Here is a 17,749-nt window from a genome sequence, read left to right as displayed (position 1 = left end):
TATTCAAGGAAGAAACAAAAGAAGGTATAAAATGTAAATCCCGGGAATACAGTGTTAACTGCTGTGAACTTTTTTGCTTTAGGGATCTTCTTCATGATCTTGAGAAGTGCAACGCAGACCCCGTGGCCATCGCAGAGTGCTTTGTATCCAAGGTAATCAGTTTCACTGTTCACAGTACTGGAAGTAACTGAATACATTTAGTCAAGTGCTGCACTTTCAGGTACTTGAGTACATACATTTTATAATACTTTATATTTAGCTTTTTACCCCCCACTGTATTTATTTAACAGCTATACTTGCTAGTTTCCAGCAAATGCAACATATTGTAATAGTTTAATGCTTTTTAGGCTTATACAAAGAAACAATGTCACAATTCAGATCTTTAGAAGTTGTCCTCTGAATATCTCAGATGCTTTCATTTATATAGCCATTGAGAGCCAAGCTTAACTGTTGTTTATTTAACAGAATATCTAATATTAGAGAATATTGTGGAAAAACTAAAGATTTTGAATGAACTTTTACTTGCAGTGGAGTACTTTTGCTTAGTTTTATAGGTTTAAGTAAAGGTCCTAAGTACTACCCTGTACTGTCTGTTTCTTTGCTTGCATGGGCTCTCCTCCTCTGCTTGTTGAAACCTGTCCATACAGCTGCTTTGGACACATGCACACGCACACAGAACAACATCAACGAGACAGAAAATGAGAAACTAGAAATGTGAAATTATCGATACCTTCCTCAAATCAGGTGATGACATTGCTAAAATGAACTTCCTAGAAAGTGCATTGAGGTAAGAAGCATTATTGTGCTGGTGCGAATGTCAGTTTTAAAAGGAACAGCAGGGCGGGGAGGAATGACAGCACCTAATCACCTTTTTGCTTAAGAGGGATAATTGTAGTTTTCATCAAGGAAAATGGACTCAGACTCTGCTCACGGTGTCAGAGGTCCTCTTTTCTGTATGATTCAGCTCCTGCTCTGTCTCTCGGTGCCCTACAAACTGGTGGCACGATTATGTCCCATTATAAAGTGCTGCATACCAGCACTTTGTGTAAAACACTTTGCGTTCCCTCCCTTTCCTTCTGCAATTACACCCAAAACCGCAGAGCAACTGTCTGACCATGTACACACAAAAAAAGTCACAGTTAGTGTCACAGACTCTCTAAATGCAGCAACTGTTGTTGAGACAAGCTGGTTTTATGGCTGCATAATTAACTGAGAGCTATAAACAAACCAGCCTCATGACATCTTGAAACCAGCTGATTAATCTTACAGTTATCAAAAAGAGGTCTCAAAATAAAATGGCATTCATGTAGGGAAAAGAAGCTTTTTGTTGATGTCTTGGTGTCAGACGATTGTACCGCTTGCAATGTGCAAAAAATCGTGCGATATTTATTGGTTGTTTGTGCAGTGGATAAATTGGGAGACAGCCAGCTTGAGAGCAAGCCTCGGGCTTCTGAAAACACATCCGTACTGCTGACGTACTGCTCTTGTAAGACTCGCAGATACCCATTAAAACCATTTAAAATATTCTGTTTTTACTGGAAGTGGTAGCAGGTTCCTGCCCCGTCTTGCTGTCAGCATTTCTGAACACGGTTTAATTATAGTTGTACGGCAATATGTAAAGCTTCCTCTTCTTCTCACAAAACGCCAGAAATTTCCAGCTCATATCTAACTGGTTGATTGATTCAACTGGTTTCTCTTAAAATGTGTATGTGCGTTATAGTTTCACACCCTGTTACTAAGCCTTAAAGGTTGAAAGCACTATATTTTCACCTTGAAGGGACTAAAACTAGCAATGAACTTGCACACCTGATGTTAGAGTTAAACCCGGGCGCTAACAGTCTCACATTAGGCTCTTCTGTTTAGTGATATTTGTATTGAGAGTGGCTCAAAACGCTTGTTACCGATATTTATTCATGTCTGGATTTCAGTGTGTGTTTGTTTTTAAAGGATTTAGTTTAGTGTAGATTTGTCATCAAGTAGCTTTAATACAGTTGTATAGGGGGGTGGTCAAGAGTTGGACCAGCACCTGGAAATGTTTAGTCTCCACTGACCAACCCACTACTCTAACATTAAGAAGCCACAGTTAGAGCTCTGTGTTTGTGCATGTGTCCTTAATGATATCACAGGCTTCTGGTAAACGGGTTGTAGCTCAAATTCCACTTTATTGCTAAAAAAAAAAGGTTAGTCAAGGTTTCAAAAACCCTGGAAAACTCCTAAACCTCTCTTTCGCTATCTACAGTGAAATGCACACACTCGGAGACGCACACAAACACTGCTAATACCTTTCTAGTCTCAGCAGCCAAGGATCACATGCAAGCACAATGTTTGAAGAGGAGACAGATCTAGCTGTAAATCTCCGTCTCTCCCTTCTGGATAATTGGCTATCTATCCTCATGTTCTTTTCTGTTTGACTAAATCTTCGCTGTGCTATGTGTTGAGTAAGCCTTTAAAGCATTTTATGGGTTGCTACATGCTGACTGAAGCAAAGAGAGAACAATTACGCTGAATTTTTTTTGGTCCTAATGATCCTCTGAGTTCAGCGCATACCTGATGACTCACTGTGACCAGTCCGGTCTCGTAACAATAAAACCTGCAGCTTTATTACCTTGCTATTAAAGTGATGAGTGGGCGCGTAGCCATCTATCAAACTTAAACTTTTTCTGTCTCCCTGCATACCGATTAGTGGCCGCAGTTCAAATAAGTACAAGTCTTTTCTGTGTAATTTGAATCTTGATCTCTCAGAGAGGTGTGTTTATTTTTCGTGATGTGAAGCAGCTTAAAGTTAATAACTTTTGGATATTTTGACATGATGAGTATATGATTTTAAGATAGCTTATATGTATTTTAAAGGATAGTGTATTATAGGCATGAGTTATTTCAAGGCCTTCTGGTTTCCTGGTTAGGTTCAAAGAGTGTGCACGGACGGGTGCATGTCTGCGCTCATGCGTGCGCTCTAAAATTTATATTATATAGCAGACGTTATGCACTTTGTGGTCTTGTGTTCACAGTGCAGGAGGATATTAGGAGTGTGTATTAGGAGTGTGTTGGTTTGTGTCATCAGAAATCGATGGTGGCACATCTGGTTGTGTTTAGGCCTGGTCTGTGGCGGCAGACTGCTGGAGACGTGGAGAAGAGCTCTGCTCTTCAATTAAGAAAGGTTCCCACGAAGCACCTCAGGCTAACAAATCATGGGAGGATGTCTGTGTCTTTATGTACGTGTTCTTCTGTTCAGTATATTTTGGTGGGATATACTGTGTGCATGAGGTAGATTGACTCTTTGCTTCCAGCTGATTGGACGTCGTATTTAGTTCAAATCAAAACACGCACACATCCAAAGTGGGTACGTGCTCGAAGTTTATTAAGAATCCAGCGATCACATTGTCCTGGTTCATAATGTGCACTCTTTCACACACATGCAGAGCAAACTTCTTCTGCATGTTTATGCTAACACTTCCTGAAAGCTGTACACATCCTGCACCCTACTAGTGATTACGGACACAAATGGAGTTCAGTTACATTCTCACGTTACGCAAGAGAAACGAGTTTATCACAAGGCCTCCAAGAGAATATGATAAAGGGGAGCGATGAAGAGGAAGCGCTTGCAGGGAGAAAGGAGGGATCGAGGAGAAGAGAATATCCATAAGAGATTGGTGAAGAGAAGATATCAAAATGTGTTGTAGAAATAATCGTCGGGAGCAGGCAGGGATGATGGGAGGATGAGAGCAAAGAGGTTTAGACTAGCTTTGATAACTCATGCTGTCTTTGATGTCTTTGATGTTCAGGGAGGTATGCGAGGTGGGAAAAGTCTCAGTTAAAAGGGAGGTGGGTAAGGTACGAGGGGATATTTAATCTGAGTGCTCAGGGCTGTTGGGATAAACAGAGAATTAAAGGCCAGGATGGAAGCTAATCATAAGCTACAGGGATGAGGTTCAATTAGGATCAGTGAACGAAGGAAGAGTGGAAGCCTTGTCTGTGGGCTTTAAGTAAACATGAAATAACCCAATTCATCAAAGTGGACACAATCCACTGCAGATGTATTATAACCACTGATTAAACAGGCGAAAAAGCATGTGGATACATATTGACCTGTAAGGGATTATGCAGTACCACAGCTTTCCTGTCTGAGCCCATTTAATCACAGCCGCACATACTTTAAGTTACTGCTAATAATTTGGCTAGTAGTGCTGCTGGGTTTAATTTGAATGTATTCGCTCTTGCGTCGTGTGTTTTCAAATCATATCAATCTGCATGATATGAAAACCCATTAGAGCCATCTTCCTTGTCTTCCTCAACAAGCTTTGCTTTTTGACTTTCTGCCCTGCATAAACAAGATTTTTGTTTTAATCACTATCTTGCTTTAAAATCTGTATTTTCACAGAGAAATTATTGCTCTGAGAAAACAGAGCAGCACAGTCTGCAAATAAAACTATAATAGCACCAAGGAGTTGTGCAACACTGACAAAAACAAATGCCGACCTCGTGTGACTGTTGTGAGCCAGCTAATTCTTTTTTCAAAGACCTAAAATTGGGCAGACAGACATGATATTATTAGTAAATTGCACAAATCCAGACCAAATGCTCAGAGGTGTGATTGTTCTCCTCACAGACTTACAAGATATTTCGCTACCACATAATAAAGTGTCAAAAAAAAAACAGTCAAAGCAAACTCCACACTATCTCAACAACTATGCAGTTGCCAGTGCCATAAAATCCGGGCATTAATTCCCCTCCCCTTTCATCTGGTATAATCATCAGGTCAGCTTTGGTTAATACCTCTAAAATTATATACTTTCCCATCGGCTGTTGATGACATGGTGGACTTTACACCTGCTAAGTTGCTCTGTGTTAGCATTTTTATTGTTGGCTTCTTACCATTATCAACACCAGCATTTAACTCAAAGTACAGGTTTGTGCTTTCGCTTTGCTATGCACCTTCATGCATCCACTAAGATACAGTGCCAACAAGTGTGACATGACATCATACCGTCTGACACGTTTCTCCTCTACACTCCTCAGTCTGTCTCGTTTCATGTTACAAAGCTGCATCGACTCATTTGCTCTTTTTGTTGTTGTGTTTTACAGAGTCAGGAGTTCCACATTTATACCCAGTACTGCACCAACTACCCACGGTGAGAAAGCTACGCCCTGTGTGTGACCAACCATGCTTATTCACTAATGGGGCCCACTGTAGAATTGTTAAGTCATCCTGATCTCACCTTCACATGCCATCTTCCCAGCATCTCACATAGCTCTATTGTGTATGTTGTTCAATGCATTACCTTATCCCCCCTTTCTGATGAGCTGACACTCTCTATAGAAGCCTCCTCAGCAGGAGTCAGAGTGTCTACTGTCAGTTGTGCCTCAAGGTCTCTCTAAATCCCTCCCTTCTTCTTTCAGTTTTTTCTTCTTTTCCTTTATTGGTGTCCTATTGACAGAGTTACAGCCCACATACTGACAGACAGGGTATTAAAGTTGTCACCTTATCATAGCTAATGCTGTTAATGTTTTATCCTGCTTTGTCTGAGTGCCTCAGTTCCATGGTGCACCTGTGTGTTACAATGTACGGGGCTTTTTGTGTCAATTTCTATATTGTGTGTAATTAAATGAACTGAAATATGATGCAGTTCTTCCTGCCATGACACAGAGCACCTTTAAAACACTGATAAAAAGGCATAAGAAGGAGGAAATGCATACAATCTAATGATGACTAATTGAATGTTCTGTGTATGTGTGTGTGTGTGTGGGGGGGGGGGTCTGTTGTCAGCTGTTTAAGATAGACTTTCTCCTACATCCACACCACAGCTGGTGACCCCTATCAAGGTCACACACGACACACACAGACTCATACACAGACTGGGAGACACTTACATATGCACAGACACACACACACGAGCTGTAGATGTATCATGGTCATACTGAGCTCAGAGGTCAGGTTTCCTCCAGAACAATGTGAGGCCTGTGTGGAGCTGCGCTGGAATTTAGACATGCAGACATGCACATGAGTGCACACACACTTACACAAGACACAGAAGAAAGAGACAAGTTCACAACTGTCTTCCTCTGTCTTTTTCCACTGTGCGTGTGTGTGTACACATAAACTCAAACACATACAGCCTCCATTGGGTAGTGAAAAAGTTCTTTATTCTTCAGTAGGTCAGACAGCAAATGAGCTCCACCGAGCAGTAAATGTGGTTTTACGAGGCTGTAGAGTGGTACAATATGTTGCAAAAATTAGTTGATACAGGCCAAGCTAACAATAAAAGCATCAAATACGCAAATAGAAACTGATATTTGAGATTCTGGCCCTATTTTTGAATAAAAGACTCAGCAGACCAGGCAGCATTTTTCCAATCTTCTGTTGAACAGTTTTGGCAAGGCTGTGCGAGTTGTAGGCTCGGGTTTCTGTTCTTATCTTAAACAAGTGGCAGCCAGCGTGGCCTTCTGCTGATTTGGCTCATCTGCTTCAACGTTGTGCATTCAGAGATGCTCTTCTGCATGCCATGGCTGTAGGGAGTGGTAATCGCCTTGAAGCAGTCTTTCCACTCCAAAAACTGCCACTCACTTTGTATTTTCTCTTTTGTTCTGACTGTTGCCTGTAAAGCCTAGAGATGGTTGATCAGTAGATCTGGTATTGCTGAAATACTCAGCTCAATCCAAACAACTATGCCATGTTCAAAATCCTCATTCTGATGCTCGATTTGAAGATCAGCAGGCTATCTTGACCATGTCTACTTGCCTAAATGCATTAAGTTGCTGCCTTGTCATTGACTGATTAGATGGTGTTAATGAGCAGTTGAACAAGTGTACCTAATAAAATGCCCAATGACTGTAGCATGATAGCGGGACACAAATTTGGCTTATTTTTGTATGCATTTGCAAATGTACGTGCACACAGTGTATGGCTGCCAGAGCTTCAAGAATAATAAACCTCATGGAAAAAGTACACATAACAGCTCAGATATCATATTGTGTATTAATTTACATACCTCACTGTGTTATTCAGAATTAGCATAATATTAATTTAACCACATTGTTCAAGCGAAAAACTGAAAGAGAATCTCTCAGTCCTCCTTAAATGTTTTTATCAGGGCACATACCGATCCCTGTTATGTCTCTCACTCTTGGTTAATAATCCCTTTGTGTTTGGGTGATATATAATTTTTTTTTTTTCCGCCTCCTTCAGTTTTACTTTACAGCTCTCACTCGTCATCGCTGTCAAATTACAGTTTCCTGCAATTCTCATCTTATTTGCTGCTTTTTGTCTCCACAGGTCTGTTGCTGTGCTCACAGAATGCATGAGAAACAAGGCGTTGGCCAAGTTTTTCCGCGAGCGCCAAGAATCTCTGAGGCACTCCTTGCCCCTGGGCTCCTACCTGCTCAAGCCAGTGCAGAGAATCCTCAAGTACCATCTACTATTGCATGTACGTCTTTTTTGTCTATCCCAAAGCGCGTGCGCGCGCGCGCACACACACACACACACACACACACACACACACACACACACACACACACACATAATGTCATCCAAACAGTTAGTCTTTACCCACAAAAATGTGAGAGCAGCCATAATTATTATTATTATTTTAACCTATTCCAGTGCGAATGCATGTCTACGGTTAAGTAACTGAGCTGAGATTCCAGCCCACCTCTGATGGAGAAGCCAAATGTTTAGACATATGGTGCTCAGTATGCATGTTCCTGTGTGTCTGTGTGGTTGCATTACACTGCATGCATTGTTGTTATGAACACAAAACAAAACATAGTAGTATGAACATGCTCATGAATGTTTTGCTTTCATTGTGTGCAAATTCCAATTGGCAGCATTTAAAAAAAAAAAATATATATATATATATATATATATATATTATTATTATTTTTATTTTTATTTATTTATTTGTGCCACCTGTGCAGGAGATAGCCAACCACATGGAGAAGGACACAGAGACCTATGAGGTCGTACAGGAAGCCATAGACACCATGCAGAGAGTGGCGTGGCACATCAATGACATGAAGAGGAAGCACGAGCACGCTGTGAGGTTGCAGGTACAGCGAGCTCTCTCACATACATTAAAATTGCGACTGAACCTTTCCATAAATCATTACATGGATGACGTGTGATGGCGTCTCCTGCGTGCGTTCCACAAGTAAACAGCTACAATACTTTGAAAACCTTTCAAGGAACAAATTGTTTTAGCGTTCTGCGCAACAGTTATGTGAACTCCAGGTTTGAATCGGCCAAGGCCCCGATGCTCCCCGCATCTTACACAAGTCAGTGCATTTTCCACTGGGCTAATGATGGCCTTGCATAAGGAGGACACATAAAAGGGAAGCTTGTTTCTTTTATCTGCTCGGGGGACAGAATGGTCTGATGAATGCAGGAATGTGGGGGAACAATTTCCGTAAGAGTCTGAAGGAAGTATTTGCTTCATAAAAATGGTCAGTTTATGCTTGTTTTGTAATTTTCTTCCCTTTTAATTTTCTAAACATTTATTTAGGCTTCAGTGTGTTTGTCCTTCCACCCAGTAACCTTGTTCAGGTCATTTAACACTCTGTTTTCGTCTGTATTTCTTGTTTTTTTTGATAAGTTGAGTTGTCTCATCGTATTTATTTTTTGTGCTCCAGTTTGGCAACACAAATATGCTTAGTTTTTTCTTTGTTTTTTTTCCTCAATTTCGTCACAAGGGCATGATTGTGTGTCCCCCTTCTTGCTGTTACCATGTTTAACTCTCGTTACTCTGTAACCCTGTGATTGCTGCAGGAAATCCAGAGCCTTCTTACCAACTGGAAGGGCCCTGATCTGATTGGCTACGGAGAGCTGGTCCTTGAAGGAACATTTCGTCTGCAGCGTGCCAAAAATGAACGAACACTCTTCCTCTTTGACAAACTTCTATTAATAACTAAGAAACGAGAAGAAACCTACACGTACAAGGCTCACATCCTGGTCAGTGACGCAGCTTGGAGAACTTCATGCCCTGAAGAAATGCTAAGGATTTCAATGCTTGTGCTCCGTATTCTAACACTACTTCCTGCCTGTCTCTTGTAGTGCTGTAATCTGATGCTGGTGGAAGTCATCCCTAAAGAACCACTGAGTTTCAGTGTGTTTCACTACAAGAACCCCAAACTACAACATACAGTTCAGGTATAGCAACATTACATAAGAGAAGACATGTCAAACCAGACACCAAACACCCTTTGAATTTAATTACACGTTTGAAAATGTAGCTACGAGCGACATCGTGCAAGTCAGAAGTTGTGATGGTTGTCGCTTCGTGATTTGCAGCTGTCTTATTGTTTTGTATTTAGTCCAGGCTCACGTCACGGAGCTGTTCAGACACGTAGACTGTTTAAAGGCTAACGGTAGCCATTGTTGTTTCCTAATAACTGTTTTTCGACGAGCGCTGAAAAAGAAAGCTAATATGTGTTATGCAACAAAGCTGCTCTCCAGTTCTTAAGGATTTAACCCAAACCTTTTGAACTGTATTTAAAATACATGTATGAGATTATCTCTTCTGTGATGTTGTGCTATCTGCCCGCAGGCTAAATCCCAGCAAGACAAACGCATGTGGATCTTACACCTCAAGAGACTCATACTTGAAAACCATCCTGCCAAAATCCCTGCCAAGGTAAGAGGAGCTTATCTCCTGACAGGCCCCATCTTTATTCAAAGATTTTGTAACTGCTCTGAGCGGGATGTGCTGAAAATGTCACTCCCTCCTACTCACTCCATCTCTCTTACTTTCTCATATTCCCTTATCCACCTATCCTGCTTTTACACTTTCTAGCGTCTTCCTATCAGCATTCATCATCAGTTTTTAATGAATTCTTTTTATTCTATGTTATTCTGTTTTGGCTTTTTTTGTAATGTTTTATTGGGGTTATTCCTAAATTTTTGTATTTAATTTTAAGTTGTAAGTAAAGTATATTTATGAAGCACTTTGTGGCTACACATCTGTGAAAAGCACTTTGAACATAAACTTTACTATCTCTTCATCTGGCTTTTGACACGTGCAGCAAAAACTAAGACTTTTCAGAGAAAGTAAAGAGTGTCCATGAAGAGGCTCCTTTGATAAGTTTCAACTTGAACTGTAACGTGAATACAGTAATATGGTGCCACCTAGTGTCAAAATGCATTTAAAAAAAAATGCATGCATTTTTTTCTAATCCAAACTTGTCTTCTTGCAGTTCTACTAAAGTAGTTGAATTGTAATTAATTTAATAATTATTATCAATAATTCAATATTCTTGCATTCAAAGCAAAAAAAAAGGGAAAATTATTGAGAATGACAAAGATCCTCACCAAAGCACTAAATTTTTAACGCAGCTTATCAAAAAAGACTCAATTGCAACAAAGTGTTTAAGTTATTCAAAAGACTTCATCCTAATTTTTTTTGTTGTTGTTTCCGAATTCCAGGCCAAACAAGCTATTTTGGAAATGGATGCGACACGTAAGTACCAATTTCTAAATTAGTGATCATTTATTAAAATTGTACCTTTGGTATATTTTAGTCTAATGTTCTTTTTGCTGCAGGTATAAAAAAAAAAATTAAATATTCATTTATCACTTATTTGTTTTCCTCTACTGACATTTTTTTCCCCAGATCATCCCGGGTTTCACTATACCCCCGACGGTGAAAAGAAGGATTCCCCTCAAACCAAGGAAGGCCCCACTCCTCGCAGAGGGCGCAGGAAAGGTGAGAAAAGTCTCAGTCAATATTGTGTTGAGCAAAAATTATGTTTCATAGCTTAGTGTGTAAAATAAATACAAATTAAAGGAATTGAACACACATCTAAAATTTATCATATATTTATTTTTCTGTCTTCCCAGAACCTCTGTCCAAATTACTGAAGAATGCTAAGCAGAATGCAGCCAATGCAGACGGTGAAAAAGTGAGTCATGCAAACACAAACCAGGAGTCGGTGTACACACACTCGTGAACAAATTTTACTTAACCCAAAATGTGTTCCTTCTCCATGCAGCGAACAAGTCTAGGTGCCACACTGCTTTCTCCAGTGTCCCAGCTGGCTCTGGGCACAATTGGCCGCAGCCGTAGCCTCATCAACCAATCACAGGAGTCCTTAGATCCTGGCGATCACTATGACCACAGTGACCGGGAGGAAGGGGAGGAGTCACATCAGCAGGACGCTGACGATGAGGATGACAGTGGTCTGGTGGGTTTTGGCTACCTATAATTGTGCACTATATTTAAATTTGCCAAAAATATCCCTGTGAAATTCGGGGTTACATGAAAATCCCCCAGTTTGTTTCCATGTTAATCCAGTCTTTCAAACATATTGGTAATACTCTAAATTCTGCATTCAGGGAGGCGGAAAGAGGCTGCGGGTGCCTGGCAAAGGCAGTAGAAAGAGGCTGAACCCTCAGGCTTCTGTTGATAGCATTGAACAGTGGAAAACTTTCAACATGAGTTCAGCAGACCTACAGGTACAGTATCAATTTGGAGCTAATGAGAGATGCAATATAAAATTGTACTGGATCTCAGATTTTTCAGCTGCTTCAGTCACGTGCAATACAAATGATCTCTGCTGTCCTTCAGAGAGCCAGAGAATCCCTTGTACGGGACGGAAGTCACCACCCACCACTCCTCAGGACACCACACGTGACAGAGGAGCCTCCAGACTCCCCCATTCCCTCTGTAATAGTAACAGAAAGTGACCCGTCAGTGAGGAACATTTGGGCAGACCATCAGGCTCGCAGGGCAATGTTCCCCACCCGCCAGAGAACAATGCAGCCTGACGATGAAGACGAGGACATCTACCAGATGTTTGTTCCCACAGAGCCAAACGGACAAGAGCCAGAGGTGCCTTCAGAGAGATCAGAAGCTCCCTCATCGCCAAGGACCGCTCGGCCCTGCAGCTGGCATGTTGAACAGGTGCCCACGGTGCAGGTTGAACCTCCACCCAGCGGTAGCAGAGTCCTGCGGAGGGCAAGCAGTGCCGGGGAGAAGGCTACAGAGCCTCGAGAGAGCCCCGAAGATGACCAGGCCGGTCACAGCAAAATGGAAGTGATCCACACTGAATCATCCAGCAATGATATATCTGGATCATCTTCAGCTGAGCAGCTGACAATGGATGATATTGAAAATGTTTATGACAATATCAGCTATGAGGACCTAAAGAGCATGGGACTCATCAGAAGAGACCCTGAAGAAAGCCAGTCGCAGAAAGATGCTTCTACAGATGCACAGCGTTCCCGGAGTGAGGCAGAGAAAGCAGTCAATGTTCCAGAGGTCAAAGAGTCTATGTCCAAACCAGACAGTTTGCCAGAGGACCATAAGTCACTAACACAAGAGGGGAAGTCATTTGGGACATGTGAACTCAAAATAGTGGAGGAGGAGAATATCTATGACACAATCTGTTTTAGGGATCCGCCATCAACCGAGGTCATGGAAAAAAATGAAGGTGATAAATTAAAAGAAGAGAGGAACAGTGTGCTGCTTAGAGCATTTGTTTCTGAGCAGAGCTCCCACTTTAGAGAGGATGAAGGACCAGCCCCCTGCCTTGCCCCATGTTCTTCTGAGCCCGATCTTTCGTCTTCTTCCACCTCTGAGACCTTTTCTCAGAAAGGAGATAAGATGTCCGAGCAGGTCGATGAACTCTGGAACGACTTGGAAAACTACATCAAGAAAAACGAGAAGAAAGCTGATCGACTTCCTGCTGCATTCCCAGTGAGTGCCAGCGAGTCGCCGAAGAAGACCTCGTCTGTCAAAAAAAGCCCTGTGAAGAGCACTCCTGTAAATACTCATGCAGCCTGTGCACCCACCAGTTCCCCAACACATCAACCTAAGCCCCCACCTGTCACTGCCACACTCTCATTCACCATCCCACTTATCAACCTTCCTGAACAAAGTGAAGGTACCACTGAAGAAGAAACCCACAGCCCTTCTCCTGCATCACGCCCCCTTCCTGTCACCCCAGAGCCCGTCCCAGGAACCGTGAAGAGCATCCGCAACCGACTGGCTCGTCTAAGCAGCGGCAGCTTTCGCCTGGAGGATGACGATCTGGTGGAGCTTCCCCAGCGAAACATCTCTCAGAGAGAAAATTCCCTCAAGGACCTTCACAGTTTGTTCCCAGGGGAGCTGGCAGGTCTGGACTCACCCCTGGCATCCTCCTCTCTCCTGCTGGGTGAGTCTGTGGACTTTCCCCTGGAACTGATGGACAAAACTAAGAGCCGTGTGTTCCTCATGGCACGCCAGTATAGCCAGAAGATTAAGAAAGCAAACCAGCTGCTTCGCATGAGGAGCATGGACCCTGGAGACTCTTGCAGTCGGGCCAGAGCAGAGAAGAAACAGAAAGATCTCGCAGCCATCTTAGAGGAGAAGAAACAAGGAGGTGCAGCCATAGGTAAAAAATAATAATAATAATTCTCAGATGCTAGAGTATAGGTTTAAATTTGTTTCCATTTTGTGTTTCAGTGGGTAGAAATCTGTAGATCACCTATTCAAATAGCCATAATTTGACAATACAGCCCTTCTCTGGCAGCTCTCCTCTCCAACCAGACCAGCACAAACAAATGCAGTCACTTCATATGTGAATGAGGGTAGTAGCTTCCCTGTGCAGGAGAAGAAATGCGAGCTCAGAATTCAGCTCGAGGCCAAAACAGTTACAGTGTCACCATCTGACATATTTTGCCAGCAGGCCCTCTTTTAACATATCCAGTTGTTGGCAAAGCTGGAATAGCAGTTGATTCAAGTTTTTCATTGTCTCAATGGATTCACTTTTAAAACAACCAATAGGATTTTTTTTTTTTAATGAAATGCCAATGATTGGCCAAAGGTGAGCTATAGATGTCTCGTTTCCTATTGAGACCACTTAAATTATATTTTGTTGAAGTTATTATTGAATATTTGTCCAGTGAGAGCCAAAAATCTGAGTTTTAAGATGCTCAAAATATGGTTTGAGCAAAAAATGGTGCCTTTATTGTATACCAGTGCTGTTAGTTTATGAGCAAAAATGCAAACATGCCTCACTCACACTTCTTTTGCATCATTTTTTTTCTCCCATCTTAAGGTGCAAGGATAGCAGAGTACTCCCATCTGTATGACCAGGTGATGTTTAAAGATTCCTCCAGTCCAACCTCTGCTACCCCACATCACTCCCATCCAGGTCTGTCATCTTCTCCGTCCATGCCTGAGACCTCTCTGGAAGAGGACTGGCTCCACTCCACCTACAGCAACGGAGAGCTGGCCAGCTTTGTCTCCTCGTCTAGCGAGGTGGGAGAGGCTCGAGCATCTTCTACCCCTCAGCGCAGGCTTACTTCAGCCTGCTCCACCCCTTCTTTCTTCCCTCCATCTCCGACCAGTCCACCGGCACAGAGATGGAGCTCGTGCATTTCCGCGCCTATTGAGAAAGAAGAGCACGTGTACAGCTCCATTAAGAGACATCCTTCCTTTAATGCACCATCTTTGCCCGCAAAGTCCTCCCCTTCTGCTCAGTCAGTCAGTTCTACTGGCAGCCAACAGCAGGAGAAGTCTGGACTTAAATGTAACGGACTCGATGTAGATCGATCCACAAACAGACTTCATGGTCCAAGTCTAGGCCGAGCTGGCCGGCAAAGTAGCCTCCCAGAGCGGTCTACCCAGGGGCTTTCAGACCTCACTTTACACGATGGCCAAAAGGTGGTGGTCCTGAATCGGGCTTCTGCACTGAGCATACTCACCGCTACCCAGAACTACTTGGCCAACTTCAAGGACAATGGGGAAGATGACGATGACTATGTCGAAATCCGCTCAGAGGATGAGAGTGAACAACAGCGTGACAGGTTGTCGCAGAAGAACGGCAGCTCAGCCGCTCTTGCCGGTCAGAATCGGGGCATTATCCAGTCTCAGAGTCTACCGTGCACCCCAATCCGCTCCTGCGACCCGCTGAGACCTTTGGACCACGAGCATTTGGAAAAATACCTGTGGAACGAGCCGCAGCAGAGCCAGCCCAACATCGTCCAGTCTCTGAGGGAGAAGTTTCAGTGTCTGAGCTCCAGCAGCTTTGCCTGAGGCTGTGTGTCAACTAAAAAGCCAAATCTATATCAACAAAGGGAACAATGCTGCTTGGCCTTGACTGCCCTACATCTTAAAACACAAAGAAATGTAAAGCAAATATAACACAACTCTCAGTGTAGATCAGCCATATTTGTAATGACATGTTAATGCCTTCGCCTTCTGTTACAGTGCTTTGAAGTTTAACATAACAGGTGACCATTAACGGTCAAAACGCCACATCAAAGCTTGCATGTAAGCTGCCTTAGCACTTCCGGAGATCGGGGTGGGTGGGTGAGGGGTCGCTAGAACAAAGCAAAGTTCTCAGTTGTCTGTAAAAGGAGTCCAGTGTGACTGAAAAGATTTTAATATTCAAACTCTTTGATTGCTTTTTGTGTTGAACCTTATAGACATAACTGGTGTCATATGAACTGTTGTACAGTAGTTCAGGATACTGACTGAAATGTACTCTCTTCTGTGCTCAAGGTCTTAGACTTAGACTCAAACATCTAGTGGACTTTGACAGATTGTGTCAGTAGTACCTCTTCAGTGGTGTTCTTAAGGTTAATTTTAACTGCACTTTCATCTCTAGTTAATATTTACCTATATAGGAGAGGTGGCCCAGATTCGTGGCTAGTTTTAAAAAAAAATTTGCTTACACTATCAAACCGTTCCAAACAAGCAGCTTTACAAATATACAGTTCAGATTCGCAGTCTTCACATGTGCTACTCAGGCTAGTTTTTCACCTTTAGGTGGCTAATACAAGACCCAATAGGTTAAGTATGACTAAACATAGACTTGTAAGTCTATTTGAAGTTATTGTACGTCACTCTGCCTACCACCTTTCTAGGGTATCGTGCTTTAAAAATTGAGAAGATGCTGATATTTTAGATGATCAATAAGAAATATAGGATTAAATATTTATTTTGAATCTGTGAGCAAATCGGAAATGTTTTTTACGTGTTAATGTCTGGGGCCATCCATCGTGCACAGCTTAAATGTTCATCTCAATAAATAAATTGTGCGTGTGTGTGGATTTTTTTTTATTTTATATATTATAATTTAACCTTTGCTTTTAAGAGGGACCACAAAGGAAAGGATTAAGGAGATTTACTACAGTACTGTATATGGTGTAGTTTTTTTTTTTTTGTTTGTTTTTTTTTAATTGATCATCATCTGTTTACCTAGTTTACGTCTTGGGGCACTCCCAACTGTCACACTACTGATATTACATCCTCACTCCCAGAAAGTCACCTCGACAATTCGTCAAGTTTTTTCTTTCCCATCAAAGCAAACCCAAGATTTATGCCACACTTGTTTAATTTCTGAATGTCCTATTTATTTGAAAGCATCCCTCTGTTACTGCCCCGTGTCACTATTACTGCGAGCCACCGACTGGTTGTAAATGAAAGAATATATTTATTGAAAGAGTTTTATTATTATTTAGGAGCTCACAAAATTTGTATCAAATACTGTGAATATTATCCGAAAATGTTTCTATCACGCACTGCTTGATAAATACTCACGAAAATGAAAACCACACAAACATTTAAAAAGCACAAGATTGTGGCCTGTTGTTCATGTCAGGAGAACTGCGTCAAACACAAGTTAGGAATATGAAGTATTTTTGTTCCATTGTACATTTTTGTCCTGTTTCACTGGTGGGGATTGTCAGTTTTCATTTACTTTTTTTTTCTTTTTTTGCACTTTTTTTTTGTCCTTTTTTTTTTTTTACGTTGAATTTGTAAACACTTTGTAAAGATGTACATTTTAGGAATGTTATTCTTCTATGCCATAGGTATGCTTTTTAATGCTTTGTTTAAGTTAAGTCTACTGTATTTTTTTAACTGGCTAGATGTCGTGGCTCAACAAACTATGTTTGAGGTAATAAATACAGATTGAACTCACCTTTGCGTGTGTGGTTTTTTTTTTTTCCCCTCTTGTTATCTCACCACACTGAATAATAGGACTCACAGCAGTCAGGAAGCTTTTCGTTGTGTACTATAGTTCTTATTAGCAGAAGAGCATGCATGTCATTTACTTAAGTAAAACTGTTTGCAATGGCAGAACACTTCCCAGCACTGAAAGGCACTTCCCGGCACCAATGGTATGACTTTCAAAATCCTACATCACCTCATTCTTAAGTTATTCCATTCACAAACTTATGTGTCCGCTCTTCCTGGCTAGTTGACGACAATACCCCAGTCAGCCTTTTATAGCTGAGCAGTCAAAACTAAGCCAAAATTCTAAAGTGTGTTTAAAACAATTTAATAATAATAATAAAAACTACACCCCATGAACCTTTCAGCTGAGCTCTGGACTTTGACTGCCTCATCTCAGCAACTTGCTTCTTTTCTTTTTCAGCCATTGTATTGTAGAGTTGCTGTTGTGTAGGGACCTGTGTCCTGCATAATTCAAGTTGGCAAAGCTTTAGCTGTCAGACAGATGGCCTCACATTTGACTCTAGAATGCTTTGTTACATAGAGGAGTTCATGGTCAACTCAGTGACTGCAAGATGTCAAGGCCCTGTGACTGCAAAACAAGCCCAAATCATCACCCTTCCACCGCATACTTGACTTTTGGTTTGAGGTATGTTCAAATGCAGCTTTGCAAATATAAACCATGCTGCCATCCTGGTTTTTTATTTATTTATTTATTTTATATAAAGTAGAGGCTTTTCTTTTTCTTCCAAACATGTCATACTTGTTCCCTCTTAATTCTTAAAGTAAGGGTGTACTTAGATTTCCACTCACTGCTTTCA

The 17,749-nt window shown here is 41.7% G+C and overlaps 1 protein-coding gene across 3 annotated transcripts in view; it reads left to right on the top strand.

The window, feature by feature from the left end:
* Nucleotides 1–16,895, top strand: part of LOC146557994 (pleckstrin homology domain-containing family G member 1) — a 60,227-nt gene extending 43,332 nt beyond the window's left edge. For all 3 annotated transcript variants that reach the window (XM_085247154.1, XM_085247156.1, XM_085247155.1), the window contains exons 4-17: nucleotides 83–152; nucleotides 5,083–5,129; nucleotides 7,271–7,421; nucleotides 7,912–8,043; nucleotides 8,759–8,941; nucleotides 9,044–9,139; nucleotides 9,537–9,623; nucleotides 10,412–10,445; nucleotides 10,599–10,691; nucleotides 10,826–10,887; nucleotides 10,978–11,169; nucleotides 11,321–11,440; nucleotides 11,553–13,359; nucleotides 14,026–16,895. In XM_085247154.1, coding sequence (XP_085103280.1) covers nucleotides 83–152; nucleotides 5,083–5,129; nucleotides 7,271–7,421; nucleotides 7,912–8,043; nucleotides 8,759–8,941; nucleotides 9,044–9,139; nucleotides 9,537–9,623; nucleotides 10,412–10,445; nucleotides 10,599–10,691; nucleotides 10,826–10,887; nucleotides 10,978–11,169; nucleotides 11,321–11,440; nucleotides 11,553–13,359; nucleotides 14,026–15,005 — 4,054 coding nt within the window. In that variant the 3' untranslated portion in view covers nucleotides 15,006–16,895. The remainder of the gene's footprint in view (nucleotides 1–82; nucleotides 153–5,082; nucleotides 5,130–7,270; nucleotides 7,422–7,911; nucleotides 8,044–8,758; nucleotides 8,942–9,043; nucleotides 9,140–9,536; nucleotides 9,624–10,411; nucleotides 10,446–10,598; nucleotides 10,692–10,825; nucleotides 10,888–10,977; nucleotides 11,170–11,320; nucleotides 11,441–11,552; nucleotides 13,360–14,025) is intronic.
* Nucleotides 16,896–17,749: the final 854 nt, after the last annotated feature.

Source organism: Mchenga conophoros, linkage group LG15 (assembly GCF_057382185.1).
Source record: "Mchenga conophoros isolate Kocher_MC1m ecotype Shallow Benthic linkage group LG15, M_conophoros_male_GT1.1, whole genome shotgun sequence".
NCBI classification, from domain to species: Eukaryota; Metazoa; Chordata; class Actinopteri; order Cichliformes; family Cichlidae; genus Mchenga; species Mchenga conophoros.
The sequence above is the reverse complement of the archived record's forward strand: the minus strand, read 5'-3'. Positions and strand labels throughout refer to the sequence as shown.